At 38.3% G+C, this 19,924-nt stretch overlaps 1 protein-coding gene across 1 annotated transcript in view; it reads left to right on the top strand.

Annotated features, from left to right (window-relative positions):
* LOC132507495 (zinc finger protein 33B-like) overlaps positions 1 to 19,924 on the top strand; it is a 79,328-nt gene that overhangs the window by 5,350 nt on the left and 54,054 nt on the right. The window contains 2 exon segments of the mRNA XM_060126917.1: positions 8,981 to 9,107; positions 9,368 to 9,463. Of these exon segments, the coding sequence (XP_059982900.1) occupies positions 8,981 to 9,107; positions 9,368 to 9,463 (223 nt within the window).

Genomic DNA, 19,924 nt, shown 5'->3' with positions numbered 1-19,924 from the left:
TCTGTTGTATGTGCTTTTGATGTCGTATCTAAGAACTCATTGCCAAACCAAGATCATGAAGATTTACTGTGTTTTCTCCTAAGAGTGTTACAGTTTTAGCTCTTACATTTAGGTCTTTGATCTATTTTGAGTTAATTTTTGCATATATAACATGAGGAAGGGGTCCAGTTTCATATATTTGTATGTGGATATCCAGTTGTCCCAACACCGTTTGTTGAAGAGACTGTTTTTTTCACGTTGAGTGGTCTTGGTACTCTTGATGAGAAATAGTTCACCAGAGATGTGTAGGTTTTTTCCCAGATTTTCAGTTCTGTTCACTTGATCTATATGTGTACCCTTATGCCAGTTCCATACTGTTTTGATTCTCTAGCTTTGTGGCAAGTTTTGAAGTCAGAACACGTGAGTCCTCTGATTTGTTCTTCTTTGTCAAGGTTGTTTTGGCTATTTGAGGTTCCTTGCAATTCCACGTGAATATAAAGATCATGTCCATTTCTGCAAAAAAGGCTGTTGGATTTTTCATCGAATTTGTGGAACACTGGGGAGTATTCTTATCTTGACTATATTAAGTTTTATCCCATGAACAAGGAGTGTCCTTCCATTATTTAGGTCTTTAATTTTTTTCAGCAAAATCTTGTAGTTTTCAGTGTATACAAGTCTTGGACCTCCTTGGTTAACTCTGTTCCAAAGTATTTTATTCTTTTTGATGGTATTGTAAGTACAGTTGTTTTCTTAATTTACTTTTGGATTGTTCATTAAACTGATATTTTGTGTGTTAATCTTGTGTTCTACAATTTTATTGAATTTATTAGCTCTAATAATATTTTGATGGATATTTTAGGATTTTCTGTGTGTAAGATCATGTCATCTAATGACAGAGATAGTTTTACTTCACTGTTTCTAATTTGGATGGCTTTATTTCTTTTTATTGCCTGGTTTCTCTGGCTGGGACTTCTTTTACAGTGTTGAATAGAAGTGACCAAGGTGGGTATTCTTGTCTTGTTCCGCATTTTAGTGGGAAAGCTTTCAATCTTTTACCATTAAATACTAGCTATGGGTTTTTCGTAAAAGGCTTTTTATCAGGTTGGGAAGTTCACTTCTGTTCCTAGTTTATTGAGTGATTTTATCCTGAAAAGGTTTTGGATGTAGTCAAGTGCTTTTTCTGCTTCACTTGAGCATCATGTGGGGATTTTTCATCTTCATTTGGTATATTAAATTGATTTTCTCATGTTAAAGTGCTCTTGCATTCCTGGTATAAATTCTACTTCGTCATGATTCATGATCTGTTTATTTGTTTGTTTATTTATTCATTCATTCATTCATAATGCACCACGCAGCTTGTGGGATCTTAGTTTCCCGACCAGGGATGGAACCCTTGCCCCCAGCAGTGGAAGTGTGGAGTCCTAATCACTGAACCGCCAGGGAATTACCCATGATCCTTTTAATATGTTGTTTGGACTCAATTTTGTAGTATTTTGTTGAGGATATTACATTTATATTCATAAGGAATATTGGCCTGTAATTTCATTTTATTGCGATGCCTTTATCTAACTTAGATATTAGGGTAATTAATGCTGGCCTCATTGAATTAATTAAGAAGTACAGTTTACCCTTGAACTACACAGGTTTAAACTGCATGGGTCCTCTTATATGCAGAGTTTTTTCAATACTAGATATTAGATTACTACACAATCCATGGATGGTTGAATCTGCAGGTGCAGAACCGCAGATAAGGAGGGATAGCTCTGAAGTTATACTCGGATTTTCAACCACACTGAGGTCATCACCCCTAACCCCTGCATTTTTCAGGGGTCTGAAAAACGTTTTTCAGGATTTTTCTTCCTCTTTTTGGAAGAGTTTGGGAAGGATTAGTGTTAATTCTTCTTTAAATGTTTGTTAAAATTCAACAGTGAAGTCATCTGGTTCTGGACTTTTCTTTGTTGAAAAGTTTTTGATTACTGATTTGATCTCTTTGCTTGCTATTCACATTTTGTGTTTCTTCCTGAATCAGTTGGTTATTTGTGTTTCTAGGAATTTATTCATTTAATCTAAGTTTCTAATTTTTTGACGTAAATTGTTTTTAGTATTGTCTTATAACCCTCTTTATTTCTGTTAGGTTGGTAGTAATGTCTCCATTTCTGATTTTAATATTTTGAGTCTTTTTTACTTTGTCAGTCTAGCTAGAGGTTTGTCAGTTTTGTTGATTGTTTTTTAGAGAAGCACTTTTGGTTTTGTTCATTCTATTTTTTTCCCCACTTATTTGTCTCTCCTCTAATCTTCATTATTTCCTTCCTCCTGTCAGAGACAAAGACCAAAATATATCTATATTCCTTACTGTATCATAGTATCAGAAGGATAGAGACAAACAGGGAGAACACCATGTGATGACAGAAGCAGAGATTGGAGTAATGCAGCTTCAATCCAGAGAATGTCAAGTATTGCTGGCCACCATCGGAAATAAGGGGGAGGCAAGGAAAGTTTCTGTGTAGAGTCCCAGAGGGAGCATGGCCTTGCTAACACCTTGCTTTTCGACGTCTAGACTCTAGAACTATGAGAGGATAAATTTCTCATTACAAACCACCAGTTTGTGGGAATTTGTCATAGCAGCCCTAGGGATCTAATCCATGTGCCATAAATTTGTAATTATTGTTTTATGCTTTTGTCTTTTAAGTTAGAGAAAAAAAGGAGTTATTAACCAAAAATATAATAATATTGGCTTTCACATATACCTTTATAGTTTTTAAAATTATTTATTTGTTTGTTTATTTTATTTATTTATTTTGGCTGTGCCTGGTCTTAGTTGCAGCATGTGGGCATGCGGGACCTTTAGTGGTGGCATGTGGACTTCTTAGTTGTGGCATGCAGGCTCCTTAGTTGCGGCATGTGGACTCTTAGTTGCAGCATGTATGTGGGATCTAGTTCCCCAACCAAGGATCAAACCTGAGCCCCCTGCATTGGGAGCGCAGAGTCTTACCCACTGTACCACCAGGGAAGTCCCTACCTTTATAGTTTAATGGTGTTCTTTGTTTCTTTAACTAGCTTTGAGTTAGTGTCTTCCATTCATTTTAGCCTGAAGGACTCTTTAGGTTTTCTTGAAGGACAAGTCTATTAGCAACAAACTCCCTCGGCTTTTGTTTATCTGAGAATGGCTTAATTTCTCCTTGTTTGGAAGAACAGTATTTTTGAATATAGAATTCTTCATTGAAAGTTTTTCTTTCAGCACTTTAATATGTCATGCCACTGCCTCTTTTCCTCCATGGTTCTGATGAGAAATTGGATATTCCTTTTCAGGATCTTCTGTACATGATGAGTCACTTCTCTCTTATTTCTTTCAAGATTCTCTTTATCTTTGACAATTGATTATACTGTGTTTTAGTGGGTCTCTTTGTGCGTATCTTACTTGAAGTTCCTTGAGCTTTTTGGATGTGTAGGTTCATGTCTTTCATCAACTTTGGGAGGTTTTCGGCTTTTATTTTTTCAAATATTTTTTCTGTCTTTTACTTTTCTTCTGGTACTCCCAATATGCAAATGTTGGTGTGCTTGATGGTGTCCCACAGGTCTCTTAGGCTCTGTTTATCTTTCTTTATTCTTTCTCAAACTGTATAATTTCAGTTTACCTATCTTCTAGTTTGCTGATTCTTTTTTCCATCTGTTCACATCTGCTGTTGAACTCTCTACTGAAGTTTTTATTTCAATTTTTGTACTTTTCAACTTCAGGATTTCTATTTGTTGATATTCTCTTTGGTGGAACATCATTCTTCTGGTTTCCTTTAATTTCCCCCCCATGGTTCCTTTACTTCTTTAACCCTATTTAAGACAATTGATTTATAATCTTTGTCTAGTAAATCCAAAGATTAGGCCTCCTCAGGGAAGGTGTCTGTGAATTTTTTTCTTGTGAAAGGGCTATACTTTCTCATTTAAATGCCTTATAATTTTTTGGTGAAACTGGACATTTTGAATATTATAATGTGTTAATTCAGAGATCAGATCTCCTCCCCAACCCTCAGAGTTGTTACTGTTGTGTGAGGCATAGTTTTTTGTTTGTTTCATGAATGTCTAAACTATTTTTGTAAAGACTGTCTTCTTTGTTGCATGTCATTACTGAAATCTCTGTCCCATTTACATAGTGCTCAACTAGTGATTTAACAGAGATTTCCTTAAGTGCCTGGAGTCAACAAAACTAAAAATCTCCCCAGTCCTTACTGTAGGGTTTGTGTGTATTGGAGCATATCCTCAACACCACACTGGGCAGTTTAAAACTCTTCCCTCACCCTCACTTCTTATTTGTACAGAGCTTGATAGTCACCCAGAGTTGAGTGCTTAGGATTTTGTCAGGTCTTTTTTGAACATGTGCCTCATCCTAGATATGTGTGGGTCTTCTAGATTTCCAGGACTATATGGAAACTTTTCAAAGCCCCAAAGTATTTCACTCCCCAGCTTTTCTTCACAGACTTTTTTGACATATCTTTTGTTTGCTCCAGCTGACGTCCTTTGCCCCAATGGCAGCAGGTGGTTCATTTGCCTTTAAATGTTTTCAGTAAATGCCCTTCATGTAGTCATTTCTCTGATGTGAGACGTTCTGAGCATTCTGCTGTAGTCTTTTCAGGTCTCCACCAGACAGTTCAAAACAAACAACCCCAATTGTTGAGAAACAACTCCATTCTGCTCTCTCTGGCACCAGGAATCTACACCAAGAATATTGGAGTCCATCTTCAAGACCAAATGTTACTGGTTGAACTGTCTCCTGAAAATTTATATGTTAAAGTCCTAATCATTGATATCTCAGAATATGATCTTACTGGGAGAAAGGGTCTTTACAGAGGTAGTCAGGTTAAAGTGAGGTCATTAGAGTGGGCCCTAATCCAATACTAGTGTCCTTATAAAAGGGAAATTTGGACACAGAGCTACATATAGCAGGAAGACATTGTAGAGTTACAGGGAGAAGACAGACATCTGAAAGCCAAGGAGAAAGGCTTTGAATAGATTCTTATCTCACAGCCCTCAGAAGGAACCAGCCCTGCTGACATCTTAATCTTGGACTTCTAGCCTCCAGATCTGTGAGATAATAAACTTATGTTGTTTAAGCCACTCAGTCTGTATACTTTGTTATGGCAACTGTAGCAAGCTAATACAGCCTGAGAGGGTGAGATGGAGCAAGGGTAAGTTAAAACAACATAAGATCCCTCCTACCAGGTTTCAGTTGCATTTTTCTTGATTAATCATTCTCTTGATTGTTGTAACCTTTGTCTATTTTTCAGAGTTCTGCTAAAGTTGATTCTGATAGTTTTAGCCAGGTTTTTAGGTGTTCCTTTGCAGGGATGTGGCCCTGAGAGTTCTGTGCTCTGCTGTTTTCCCTGGTCAGAGTCTGTTACCAATGATATGTTGCAGTTTTGGAGTTACTTGACCTCTCTGCATCATTTGACCCCACTGCCTGCTCTTCTGCACAGCCTCTACTAGCAGCTCCTATAACTTCATACAGCCCTCCTTCTACCCCTCTAGTGATGTCTCCTTCAGAACAATTAAGGACTTTGACTCCTGGCAATTAATGTATCCCTGTATATTAGTTTCCTGTTACAGCTGTAACAAATTGCCACAGATTCAATGGTTTAAACCAACACAAAATTAGAGGGAAGTCCAAATTAATCTTACAAGGTGATGACAGGACTTGTACCTTCTGGGCTCTGGTGGGAGAATCTGTTTCCTTGCTTTTTTCAGCTGTTGTGGCACCTTCCTCCATTTTCAAGGCATATCACATCAGTCTCAACTCTTTATATTGCCTTCTCCTCTTCTGTAGTCACATCTCTTTCTGGCTCCTTCTTATTTATTAGGACACTTTTGATTATCCTTAGCATCCACCTGGATAATCCAGGATGCTCTCTTTTCAGGATTCTTAGCTAATCACATCTGCAAAGGCCCTCTTGCCGTATACAGTAATATTCACATGTTCCAGGATTAGGACATGAATATCCTTAGGCCATTATTCAGCCTACCACAGCTGGGTTTTCATCCTTGACTCACTGTTCATATACATGTTTATACATTTATATATATACATTAATTTCTCATTCTATTTGTGTAAGTAGACAGAAATGTATGTATCATGGAAGAATATATATTTTGTTTTATATGCTTCTTAGAATTATGTCAGTTATCTCATTTGATATGTAGGTTACTGTACCTCCGTTTTAAAATTTTTAATATTGTACTTAAGATTGGTCCAAATTGATTAATACTTTATAATTTTTAATGTCATATAATATTTTATTATGAGACCATACCACATTTTAGTTTTCCATTTCTTTACTGAGAGACGCTTGCCATTTCCATTTTTCATTGTCATGTATAATACAGGTGTACCTTGTTTTATTGTGCTTTGCTTTACTGCACTTCATAGATACTGTATTTTTCTTACAAATTGAAGGTTTGTGGTAAATCTGCATCGAGTCTTTTGGCACATTGTTCCAAAAGCATTTGCTCACTTCTTGTCTGTTGTCATATTTTGGTAATTTTCACAATATTTCAAACGTTTTCATTATTATTATATTTGTTATGGTGATCTGTGATCAGTGATCTTTGATGTTACTATTTTAATTGTTTTGGGGCACCACAAACCACACCCATATAAGACAGTGAACTTAAATGTATCTGTTTTGACTGCTCCACCAACCAGCTGTTCCCCAGTCTCTTTCCCTCTCCTTGGGCCTCTGTATTCCCTGAGACACAACAGTATTGAAATTAGGCAAACTAATAACTCTACAATGGCCTTTAAGTGTTCAAGTGAAAGGAAGAATCGCACATCTCTCACTTTAAATCAAAAGCTAGATTAAACTTAGTGAGGAAAGCATGCCGAAAGCCTAGATAGACCAAAAGCTAGGCCTCTTGCACCAAACTGTTAGTCAAGTTGTGAGTGCAAGGAAAAGTTCTTGAAGGAAATTAAAAGTGCTACTCCAGTAAACACATAAATGATAAGAAAGTGAAACAGCCTTATTGCTGATATGGAGAAAGTTTTAGTGGTCTGGATAGAAGATGAAAGCAGCTACAACATTCCCTTAACCAAAGCCTAATCCAGAGCAAGGACCTAATTCTCTTTTCTTCAATTCCATGTAAGGCTGAGAGAGGTGAGGAAAGCTGCAGAAGAAACATCTGAAGCTAGCAGAGGCTGGTTCATGAGGTTTAAGGAAAGAAGACGTCTCCATAATATCAAAGTGCAAGGTGAAGCAGCAAGTGCTGATGTAGAAACTAGAGCAAGTTATCTAGAAGACCTAGCTAAGATAATTAGTGAAGGTGGCTACACTAAACAACAGATTTTCAATGTAGACAAAACAGCCTTAAATTGGAAGAACATACCATCTAGGACTTGCATGCCTAGAGAGGAGAAGTCAGTGCCTGGCTTCAAAGGACAGGCTGATTCTCTTGTTAGGGGCTAATGCAGCTGTTGACCTTAAGTTGAAGCCGATGCTCATTTACCATTTGCAAAGTCCTAGGACCCTTAAGAATTATGCTAAATCTACTCTGCCTGTGCTCTATAAATGGAACAACAGAGCCTGGATGACAGCACATCAGTTTATAACATGGTTTGATGAATATTCTAAGCCTACTATTGAGACTTACTGCTCAGAAAAAAAGATTCCTTTCAAAATACTACTGTTCATTGACAGTGCACCTCGTCACCCAAGAGCTCTGATGGAGATGTACAATGAGATTAATAATGTTTTCATGCCTGATAACACAGCGTCTGCAGTCCATGGGTCAAGGAGTGATTTTGATGTTCAAGTCTTGTTATTTAAAAAATACATTTCATAACGCTATAGCTGTCATAGACAGTGATTTCTCTGATGGATCTGGCAAAGTAAAAACCTGGAAAGGATTCACCATTCTAGAAGCCATTAGGAATGTTTGTGATTCATCAGAAGAGGGCTACGTATCAACATTAACAGGCATTTTGAAGAAGCTGATTTCAGCCCTCATGGATGACTTTGAGGAGTTTGAGACTTCAGAGGAGGAAGTAATTGCAGGTATCGTAGAAATAGCAAGAGAACTACAACTAGAAGTGGAGCCTGAAGATATTACTGAATTACTCCAATCTCTTGATAAAATTTTAACGGTTGAGGAGTTGCTCCTTCTAGATGAGCAAAGAAAGTGGTTTCTTGAGATCGAATCTACTCTTGGTGAAGATTGTATGAGACTGTTCAGTTATGGGAAGAAAATACTCAGGTGCCTACCTACATTTTTTTAATCTAAAAAAATAAGAATGAAATTTTATATATAGATTGACAATATAAGTTTACAATTTATAAATAAATAAAAAGGTTTCCCAGAAGGAAGAGTAAGCAGATATTTTGGACACCCTTATTCTACAGGAGTTATATCCAAAATTATTCAATAACTCACTCCCTGAATAACTCCATAGCTCTTTATCTTATCATAGTCCCAAATGGTACTCTCTTATGTGCTAATTGCTTTTCCTTTAACTACTATTCTTAGAGGTATCCATGGTTATGCTGTTGCCCCAGGTTCATGACTGTTACTCTAATGTTGTTTAACCACTCAGAATTTTACCTCCTCAGTGAAACCCACCCTAATAGCAGGAATAGAACTTTTGTCCCCTTTGAAACCACAATCAACTTTGCTCATCTTTTCACAATAGTAACATCTTATTGTAGTTATATGCTTGTATATTTGTCTGTTTTTCAGATTATATGCTTCTTGATAACAGTAACATTGCTTTGTCTTCAGATTCCCCCAAAGTAGGATAGTTTTTATGGCATGCAAGCATCAATAACTTATATTAATAACTGGAGAGAATTAGTAGGGAATATCTGTTAGGATTTCTCCCTCCCCAACCAAGTACAGTGCAGAAGTAGACATCCCAAAACATATTTTGATCGACTCTGAATAGTGAACAGTATAACCATTCTCATGTAGCTTCTCCATGTCTTTCAATTCTGATTACTTAAATTTGAGCACAAATGTGCTATTTCAGGAATCCTTATCATTTGAGGATGTGACTTTGGACTTCACCCAGGAGGAGTGGCAGCAGCTGGACCCTGCTCAGAGGACACTGTACAGGGATGTGATGCTGGAGAACTATAGTCACCTCGTCTCAGTGGGTAGGGATTGTTTTCCATGTAGATTCCTAGTATGCATGTCCTTTCTTGGTTGCTGACACCTGTGGATATTTTTTGAGTTTGAAGATACTTAGGCTTGAGATCCAGGGTGATAAGAAGAAGGACTGCTGAAACACCATAAAGAATTTTTCTTATCCCAATAATAGATTGAAATTGGTCCCTGAAGCTTCATTTTCTGTTTTCTTCAGGAGCCGTAAAGCCCATGAGCCTAGCGCAATTCCCATGTCATTTCCCATTCACAGGGTATTGCATCCCTAAACCAGAACTGATCTTCAGGTTGGAACAAGGAGAGCAACCATGGGTATTAGAGGAAGAGTCCCCAAGCCAGAGCTCCCCAGGTGAGTTAGGCTGTATTAAACAGAAGGACACCTGGTGATAGGTACGAATTCTTATTAATCTTAAGTATTGCTCATGTGTTCATTTTTTCTATTAACATCTTTATTGGAGTATAATTGCTTTACAGTGTTGTGTTAGTTTCTGCTGTGTGACAAAGTGAATCAGCTTTATGCATATGTATATCCCCATATTCCCTCCCTCTTGCATCTCCCTCCCACCTTCCTTATCCCATCCCTCTAGGTGGTTGCAAAGCACCAAGCTGATCTCCCTGTGCCATGCAACTGCTTCCCACTAGCTATCTATTTTACATTTGGTAGTGTATATATGTCAATGCTACTCTCTTGCTTCATCCCATCTTACCCTTCACCCTCCCAGCGTCCTCAAGTCCATTCTCTACAGCTGTGTCTTTATTCCTGTCCTGCCCCTAGGTTCATCAGAACCTTTTTTTTTTTCTTTTAGATTCCATATATATGTGTTAGTACATGGTATTTATATTTCTCTTTCTGAGTTACTTCACTCTGTATGACAGACTGTAGGTCCATCCACCTTACTACAAATAACTCAATTTTGCTTCTTTTTTATGGCTGAGTAATACTACATTGTATATATGTACCACATATTCTTTATCCATTCGTCTGTCGATGGGCATTTAGGTTGCTTCAATGTGCTGGCTATAGTAAATAGAGCTGCAGTGAACATTGTGGTATATGACTCTTTTTGAATTATGGTTTTCTCAGGGTATATACCCAGTAGTGGGATTGCTGGGTCATATGGTAGTTCTATTTTTAATTTTTTAAGGAGCCTCCATACTGTTCTCCTTAGTGGCTGTACCAATTTACATTCCCACCACCAAGGCAAGAGTGTTCCCTTTTCTCCACACCCTTTCCAGCATTTATTGTTTGTAGATTTTTTGATGATGGCCATTCTGACCGGTGCGAGGTGATACCTCATTGTAGTTTTGATTTGCATCTCTCTAATGATTAGTGATGTTGAGCACATTTTCATGTGTTTGTTGGCAATCGGTATATCTTCTCTGGAGAAATGTCTATTTAGATCTTCTGCCCATTTTTGGATTGAGTTGTTTGTTTTTTTGATACTGAGCTGCATGAGCTGCTTGTATATTTTGGAGATTAATGCTTTGTCAGTTGCTTCATTTGCAAATATTTTCTCCCATTCTGAGGGTTGTCTTTTCATCTTGTTTATGGTTTCCTTTGCTCTGCCAAAGCTTTTAAGTTTCATTAGGTCCCATTTGTTTATTTTTGTTTTTATTTCCATTTTTCTAGGAGGGGGGACAAAAAGGATCTTGCTGTGATTTATGTCATAGAGTGTTCTGCCTATGTTTTCCTCTAAGAGTTTTATAGTGTCTGGCCATACATTTAGGTCTTTAATCCATTTTGAGTGTATTTTTGTGTATAGTGTTAGGAAGTGTTCTAATTTCATTCTTTTACCTGTAGCTGTCTATTTTTCCCAGCACCACTTATTGAAGAGGCTGTCTTTTCTGCATTGTATACTCTGGCCTTTTATCAAAGATAAGGTGACCATATGTGCATGTTTTATCTCTGGGCTTTCTATCCTGTTCCACTGATCTATATTTCTGTTTTTGTGCCAGTACGATACTGTATTGATTAGTGTAACTTTGTAGTATAGTCTGAAGTCCAGGAGTCTGATTCCTCCAGCTCCATTTTTCTTCTCAAGATTGTTTTGGCTACTCGGGATATTTTCTGTTTCCATACAAATTGTGAAAATTTTTGTTCTAGTTCTGTGAAAAATGCCAGTGGTAGTTTGACAGGGATTGCATTGAATCTGTAGATTGCTTTGGGTAGTATAGACATTTTCACAATATTGATTCTTCCAATCCAAGAACATAGTATATCTGTCCATCTGTTTGTATCATCTTTAATTTCTTACATCAGTATCTTACAGTTTTCTGCATACAGGTCTTTTGTCTCCTTAGGTAGGTTTATTCCTAGGTATTTTATTCTTTTTGTTGCAATGGTAAATGGGAGTGTTTCCTTAATTTCACTTTCAGATTTTTCATCATTAGTGTATAGGAGTGCAAGAGATTTCTGTGCATTAATTTTGTATCCTGCTACTTTACCCAATTCATTGATTAGCTCTAGTAGTTTTCTGGTAGCATCTTTAGGGTTCTTTATGTATAGTATCATGTCATCTGCAAACAGTGACAGTTTTACTTCTTTTCCGATTTGGATTCCTTTCATTTCTTTTTCTTCTCTGATTGCTGTGGCTATAACTTCCAAAACTATGTTGAATAATAGGGGTGAGAGTGGGCAACCTTGTCTTGTTCCTGATCTTAGTGGAAATGGTTTCAGTTTTTCACCATTGAGAATGATGTTGGCTGTGGGTTTGTCATATATGGCCTTTATTATGTTGAGGTAGGTTCCCTCTGTGCCTACTTTCTGGAGGGTTTTTATCATAAATGAGTGTTGAATTTTGTCAAAAGCTTTTTCTGCATCTATTGAGATGATCATATGGTTTTTATCCTTCAGTTTGTTAATATGGTGTATCACATTGATTGATTTGCATATATTGAAAAATCCTTGCATTCCTGGGATAAACCCCACATGATCATGGTGTATGATCCTTTTAATGTGCTGTTGGATTTGTTTGCTAGTATTTTTTTGAGGATTTTTGCATCTATGTTCATCAGTGATATTGGCCTGTAGTTTTCTTTTTTTGTGACATCCTTGTCTGGTTTTGCTATCAGAATGATGGTGGCCTCGTAGAATGAGTTTGGGAGTGTTCCTCCCTCTGCTATATTTTGGAAGAGTTTTAGAAGGATAGGTGTTAACTCTTCTCTAAATATTTGATAGAATTCTGTGAAGCCATCTGGTCCTGGGCTTTTGTTTGTTGGAAGATTTTTAATAAAAGTCTCAATTTCAGTTCTTGTGATTGGCTTATATTTTCTATTTCTTCCTGGTTCAGTCTCAGAAGGTTGTGCTTTTCTAAGAATTTGTCCATTTCTTCCGGGTTGTCCATTTTATTAGCGTATAGTTGCTTGTACTAACGTCTCATGATCCTTTGTATATCTGCAGTGTCAGTTGTTACTTCTCCTTTTTCATTTCTAATTCTGTTGATTTGAGTCTTCTCCCTTTTTTTCTTGATAAGTCTGGCTAATGGTTTATCAATTTTGTTTATCTTAAAGAACCACTTTTAGTTTTATTTATCTTTGCTATCGTTTCCCTCATTTCTTTTTCATTTATTTCTGGTCTGATCTTTATGATTACTTTCCTTCTGCTAACTTTGGGGGTTTTTTCTTCTTCTTTCTCTAATTGCTTTAGATGTAAGGCTAGGTTGTTTATTTGAGATTTTTCTTTTTTCTTGGGGTAGGATTGTATTGCTATAAACTTCCCTCATAGAACTGCTTTTGCTGCATCCCATAAGTTTTCGGTCGTCGTGTTTTCATTGTCATTTGTTTTTAGGTATTTTTTGATTTCCTCTTTGATTTCTTCAGTGATCTCTTGGTTATTTAATAGCATATTGTTTAGCTTCCATGTGTTTGTATTTTTTAATTAATTAATTAATCTATTTATTTTTGGCTGCATTGGGTCTACGTTGCTGCATGGGCTTTCTGTTGTTGCGGTTAGAAGGAGCTACTTCGTTGCGGTTCACAGGCTTCACATTGCAGTGGCTTCTCTTGCTGCAGAGCACAGGCTCTAGGCGCACGGGCTTCAGTAGTTTTGGCTTGTGGGCTGTAGAGCGCCAGCTCAGTAGTTGTGGTGCACGGGCTTAGGTTTTCCGTGGCCTGTGGGATCTTCCCGGACCAGAGCTCGAACCCATGTCCCCTGCATTGGCAGGCAGATTCTTAACCACTGCACCACCTTGGAACCCCACATGTTTGTATTTTTTACAGTTTTTTTTCTGTAAATGATATTTAGTCTCATAGCATTGTGGTCGGAAAAGATACTTGATACGATTTCAATTTTCTTAAATTTACCAAGGCTTGATTTGTGACCCAGGATATGGTCTATCCTGGAGAATATTCCATGAGTGCTTGAGAAGAAGCACTCTGTTGTTTTATTCTGTTGTTTTTTGATGGAATGTCCTATAAGTATCAATTAAGTCCATCTTTTAATGTGTCATTTAAAGCTTGTGTTTCCTTATTTATTTTCATTTTAGATGATCTGTCCATTGGTGAAAATGGGGTGTTAACGTCCCCTAGTATTATTGTGTTACTGTCCATTTCCCCTTTTATGGCTGTTAGCATTTGCCTTATGTATTGAGGTGCTTCTATGTTGGGTGCATAAATATTTACAATTGTTATATCTTCTTCTTGGATTGATCCCTTTATCATTATGTAGTATCCTTGTCTCTTGTAATTGTCTTTATTTTAAAGTCTATTTTGTCTGATATGAGAATTGCTGCTCCAGCTTTCTTTTGATTTCCATCTGCATGGAATGTCTTTTTCCATCCCCTCATTTTCAGTCTGTTTGTGTCCATAGGTCTGAAATGGGTCTCTTGTAGACAGCATATATACCGGTCTTGTTTTTGTATCCATTCAGCCAGCTGTGTCTTTTGATTGGAGCATTTAATCCATTTATATTTAAGGTAATTATCGATATGCATGTTCCTATTACCATTTTCTTAATTGTTTTGGGTTTATTATTGTAGGTCTTTTCCTTCTCTTGTGTTTCCTGCCTAGAGAAGTTTCTTTAGCATTTGTTGTAAAGCTGGTTTGGTGGTGCTGAATTCTCTTAACGTTTGCTCATCTGTAAAGGTTTTAATTTCTCCATCGAATCTGAATGAGATCCTTGCTGGATAGAGTAATCTTGGTTGTTGGTTTTTCTCTTTCATCACTTTAAATATGTTCTGCCACTCCGTTCTGGCTTGCAGAGTTTCTGCTGAAAAATCAGCTGTTAACCTTATTGAGATTCCCTTGTATATTTGTTGCTTTTCACTTGCTGCTTTAATATTTTTTCTTTGTATTTAATTTTTGATAGTTTGATTAATGTGTGTCTCGGCATGTTTCTCTTTGGGTTTATCCTGTATGGGACTCTCTGTGCTTCCTGGACTTGATGGACTATTTCCTTTTCCATGTTAAGGAAGTTTTCGACTATAATCTCTTCAAATATTTTCTCAGACCCTTTCTTTTTCTCTTCTTTTTCTGGGACCCGTGAAATTCGAATGTTGGTGCGTTTAGTGTTGTCCCAGACGTCTCTGAGACTGTCTTCAATTCTTTTCATTCTTTTTTCTTTATTCTGTTCCCTGGGAGTTATTTCCACCATTTTATCTTACAGCTCACTTATCCATTCTTCTGCCTCAGGTATTCTGTTATTGATTCCTTCTAGAGTATTTTTAACTTCAGTAATTGTGTTGTTCATTACTGTTTGTTTGCTCTTTAGTTCTTCTAGATCCTGTGAAATGTTTCTTGTATTTTCTCCATTCTGTTTCTGAGATTCTGCATCATATTTACTATCATTGCTCTGAATTCTTTTTCAGGTAAGTTGCCTATTTCATCTTCATTTATTTGGTCTTGTAGGTTTTTACCTTGCTCCTTCGTCTGTAACACATATTTTTGTTGTTTCATTTTTCTTTTTTTTTGATGGGTGGTGCTGTATTCCTGTCTTACTGGTTGTTTGGCCTGAGATGCCCAGCAATGGAATTTGCAGGCAGTTGGATAGAGCTTGGTCTTGGTGCTGAGCTGATGACCTCTGGGAGGCCTCACTCTGATTGATATTCCCTGGGGTCTGACGTTCGCTTAATCCAGCAGTTTGGACTCAGAGCTCCCACCACAGGAGCTCGGGCCCGACCTCTGGACTGGGAACCCAGATCCCGCAAGCTTCGTGGCACGGTTAAAAAAAGAAAGAAAGAAAGAAAGAAAGAAAGGAGCAGTATAATATCAATGAATATAAAACAAAATAAAATTAGAAAGGTAAAAAATATATTAGGAAAACTAAAACTGTAATTGAAACAACTGCAGCAAGGTAAAATAAAACCACAACAGAAAAACAAAGGGGGTGGGGTGGGGAACAAGCCAAAAGGAGAGATCATTAACAAAGTATAAAAAATAAAATAAAATTAGAAAAATAAAACTTATTAGGAAAAATAAAAATATAAAAGAATCAACAAGGTAAAACAGAACCCCAGTCTAAAAGAGGAAAAAAGAAAAGAAAAAAAAAGCCTCGACTCTGGGGGCAGAGTTTAGGCAGGGGTTGTAACTTAGGCAGGTCCTAGGCAGGTGGGGGAGTGACGTTTGAGTATGGGGTAGGGCCTTGGCGGGGTGACGTTCAAGTGTGGGGCGGGGCATAGATGGGGTGACATTTGAGTGTGGGGTGGGGCCTCTGCTTTGGACCTGCTTAGAAGGGGAGAGGCAGCAGGTGGAAAGGAGGGCCTCCGGATTGTAGAGTTCCGGAGTTTGGAGGCAGGGCCCTGAGTGAGGGTGCCTGGGTGGGTTTAGGCCCAGCCCGTTGGAGGGGGTCTCAGAGGGGGGTCTCCGAGTGCAGAGGTGGGGCCCCGGGTGGGGGTGCAGGGGCGGGGCTTGGGCTCTGCACGGCAAGAGGGAGGCTCCGAGGGTAGAGGATTAGGCCCTGGAGCCCAAGAGGCTCCCCCGTGCCTAAGTGGGCAGGGAAAGCGCTGGCCCCATTCCCCTCCGTTCCTTCTTGCCCCTCCCCCACCATCTTCCCCATAGCCACTGGACCGCTAAGCGTGGGTGGATTCTGCTGGGTGTAGGAACTCCTTCCCTCCCTCAGCCACCCTTCAGGGTGCCAGTCCTGGAGGTCCAGCCTTTACTTTGGCTCCCCCTTCCCCCCCACCCACTCCCTCAGGATCTGGGCAGCTGGAGGAGGCCTGGGTGTGCAGAGGATCAGGCCCGGGATCTCAGCAGATTCCTGGGGGTCCAAGTGGTCAGGGGAAACCTGGCCATGCTCCCTTTTGATCCTCTGCCCTCCCATTGGTTCCCCAAATTTCCCCTTCCTGCGTGGTATCACTTCCCCTCCCCCAGCCACCCCTCAGGAGCGCCAGTTCCCTGCCGCCTCCACTTCTCCTTCCCCTTTACTCCCCCCAAGCCCCATGTCCTACCCAGTCGCTGGGGGTTACTTCCGGCCCCTTAGGTGTCTGTGGTCCCCCACTGGTGCCTGGTAGGTGCCCTAGTTGTGAGGAGACATGAATTCCACATCTTCCTAGTATGCCATCTTGACTCCCCTGCCCCGCCCCCGTTTTTTCATTCAACAGATATTGAGTACCTACGTTCATTACTCTGGTTTTAGGTGTTGGAAATATATCAGTGAACTAAATTTTGCCCCTGACCTCATGGAGCTTGCATTCTGATAGGGAGAGAAGGATAAGAAACAAACAATTACACATATATACACTTAAATATGCCAGTAAATAGCTAGGAAATTAGAGAAGGTTAAGAATGATGGAGTATTTTATTTTAGAAAGGAGATCAAGAAGGCCTTTCTAATATTACCAACTTGAATAAAATGAGGATGAGAATCATGGGGAGTCTTGGTGGCAGAGGTGACATCAAATGTCAGTCCACCAAGGCAGGGATATACTTGGTGTTTTTGAGGACACATAAATATGACTGTGGATTGGGGGAAATGAGTGAGTGAAGAGTAGAAAGAGTTGGCATTGTAGAGGTAACGGGAGCTGAAATTATGTGGTGCCATTTGGACCACGATAAGGACTTTGATTTTATTCTGAGTGAGATGAGAAGCCATTGGTATAATTTAACCCAGTAAGCAACATATGCTGATATGCTTTTTTAAATTGATTTCTCTGGCTGCTGAGCAGAGAAAATACTATTGAGGGCAGAGGGCTGAAAGCAGGAACATCAGTCAGAATAGTATTTTAATCTCTGTAAATGTGATGGTAGCTTACCCTTGGTTGGAAGTAGTGAGGAAGAATAAAAGTGATTGACTTCTGGATTTAGTTTGAAGGTGGGACCTATAAGATTTGCTCTTGAATTGGGCAAGGACTGTGAGAGAAAGAGACGAGTCAAGAAAGACTCCAGGGATTTCATCCAGAAAAATTGGATGAATGGGCACCAATTGCCAAGACTGGGAAAATTGGAGAGAAACAACTTGGGAGGAGTTATTAGGAGTTTAAATTGCATATACCAAATTTCAGGTGATTATAAAATATCCAAGTTTACTTGTGAATAAACATATGGGTATATAAGCAGAGGTAGATTAGGGGAGAGTCCAGGTTGGAGATATTTATTTGTAAATTATCAGCCATGGCAATATTTAAAGTTTTAAAATGCAGTATTTAAAGCTAAGGGATTAGATAACGTCTCTCCTTAGGAGAAGGAATGCACAGATTTGAGAGGCCTGAAGGCTGTACCCTAGGACACTACTTTTCAGAAGCCATGAGAATGAGATGACTCAGCAGAAAAAAGAGAAGCAGCAGTTTGGAGATTAGGAGGAAACAGAATGTGGTGTCCTGTAGCCAAGAGAAGACAGTGTTTAAAGGACAGAGTGAACTTCTTCAAAGAAGGATGTGTGAAGTCAGCATTGTCTCTATCCCTGCCTGCAAATCATCCAGAAACATTAAAGTAAGTGAACAATATAAACTCCATTTAATAACACTAGAGAACCTCTAAAGTCCCAAATCAGTACAAATATAGAAGCTGCAAAATCACTGGAAAAATCAAGCAGGAGTGTATGTATCAGCAGATGGATAAAAAACAAAAGCATTTCTGACACTGAAAGGAATTGGCAAAGTACTTATCAGGGACAAAGTAAACGCTCTGAGGTGTGAAACCTAAATGTTTAGATTAACTACAATGTTGGGCACAGGATAGCTGGAGCCTTTTTGGATACAATTTGGTTCTGCAAATCAGACATACTAAGGCTACGTGTGGAAACAGACACATAAGCCATGTTTTTCAGTAGCACTATTGTTTCTCTGACAAGTAAGAAAAGAGAGACTTTCCATCTGTGGAAAAAAAATCCTCACAGATGCCTATATGTGGGGAAATAAACATACATGTTATCTTAGTGGATGATCCTAGAACACAGAATTTAAAGCAAAAACTTACTTGATAACAGTTAGTTAGGATGTGCAGACCTTAACAGTTACAAATCTGAGCAACACAGAAAGGCTATATCTCTTGATAAGGGGAGGCTAAAAACATGGAAAGGAATATAGTAATACAGTGAATTCTGTTAAAACAGGTTGTGTGCATTCCTAAAAAATCATTGTTTTATGCAAAATAGTATATTAAAAATCACATGGCAATGGGAAAATGGGGTTGGGGTATAACACTTAAAAGCTCTGTCTGTGACACATTGAGAGAGCAGTATTGAAGTCTCTAGCTATAATTTTGCATTTGTTTATTTCTCCTTTTCAGTTCTATTGGTTTCTGCTTTATGAATTTTGAAGAATTATTAGGTGCATACATATTAGGATCTTTATGTCCTCTTGATGGATTGACCCTTTTATGATTATGTAATGTCTCTCTATCCCTGAGAGAACTCTCTGTTTTAAAGCTTACTTTGATATTATTATAATTACTCCAGCTTTCTTTTAGTTAATATTTCCATGGTATACCTTTTCCCATTCTTTTATATTTAAAGTGGATTTCATACAGATAGCATACGTTTGGGTCTTTTTTATCGAATGTGAAAACCTCTACTTTTTAATTGGAGTATTTTGACCACTTAAATTTAACATAATTTTTGTGTGTTTGGATTCAAATTTATTTCATGATTGTTTCATATTTGTCTCATCTATCCTTTTCTCCCCCTTTTTTCCTTTTTAAAATCTCTTTTGGGGAATTCCTTGGCAGTCCAGTGGTTAGGATTCTGCACTTTCACTGCTGAGGGTCCAGGTTTGATCCCTGGTCAGGGAGCTAAGATTCCGTAAGCCGCCTGGTGCAGCAAAAAAAAAAAAAATCTCTTTTAGATTGAGTTTTTTGTTTGTTTTATCTCTACTATTTACTTATTAGTAATACCTGTCTTAATTTATCTTTTAAGTGGTTGCCCTGTGGTACACTGTATACATCTTCAGTTTATCACAGTCTAAGTATACTGGTCTAAGTATGTGGTCTTACAGTCTTATAACAATATACTCCTGTCACCTTCTCCCACTTTATGTGATGTGGTAGCCATACATTTTTACTTAGAAACCCCACAATGTATAATTAATATTTTTGCTTGAGACAATCATCTTTGAAAGTGATTAAAAAGTCTTTTATTTACCTTTTTAAAAACCATGTTCAGCACTCTATTTCTTTATCTTACTCTCTCCAGTACTTCCTTTAGTACTACGTGTAACACAGGTCTGTTGGCAGTTAATTATTTTTTGTAAATTTATTTATTTTATTTTTGGCTGTGTTGGGTCTTCATTGCTGCGTGCGGGCTTTCTCTAGTTGCGACAAGTGGGGGCTACTTTTCACTGCAGTGTGCAGGCTTCTCACTGTGGTGGCTTTTCTTGTTGCAGAGCATGGGCTCTAGGCACATGGGCTTCAGCAGTGGTGACATGCGGGCTCAGTAGTTGTG

The sequence above is a fragment of the Lagenorhynchus albirostris genome, chromosome 16, assembly GCF_949774975.1.
Source record: "Lagenorhynchus albirostris chromosome 16, mLagAlb1.1, whole genome shotgun sequence".
Taxonomy (NCBI): Eukaryota; Metazoa; Chordata; class Mammalia; order Artiodactyla; family Delphinidae; genus Lagenorhynchus; species Lagenorhynchus albirostris.
The sequence above is the reverse complement of the archived record's forward strand: the minus strand, read 5'-3'. Positions and strand labels throughout refer to the sequence as shown.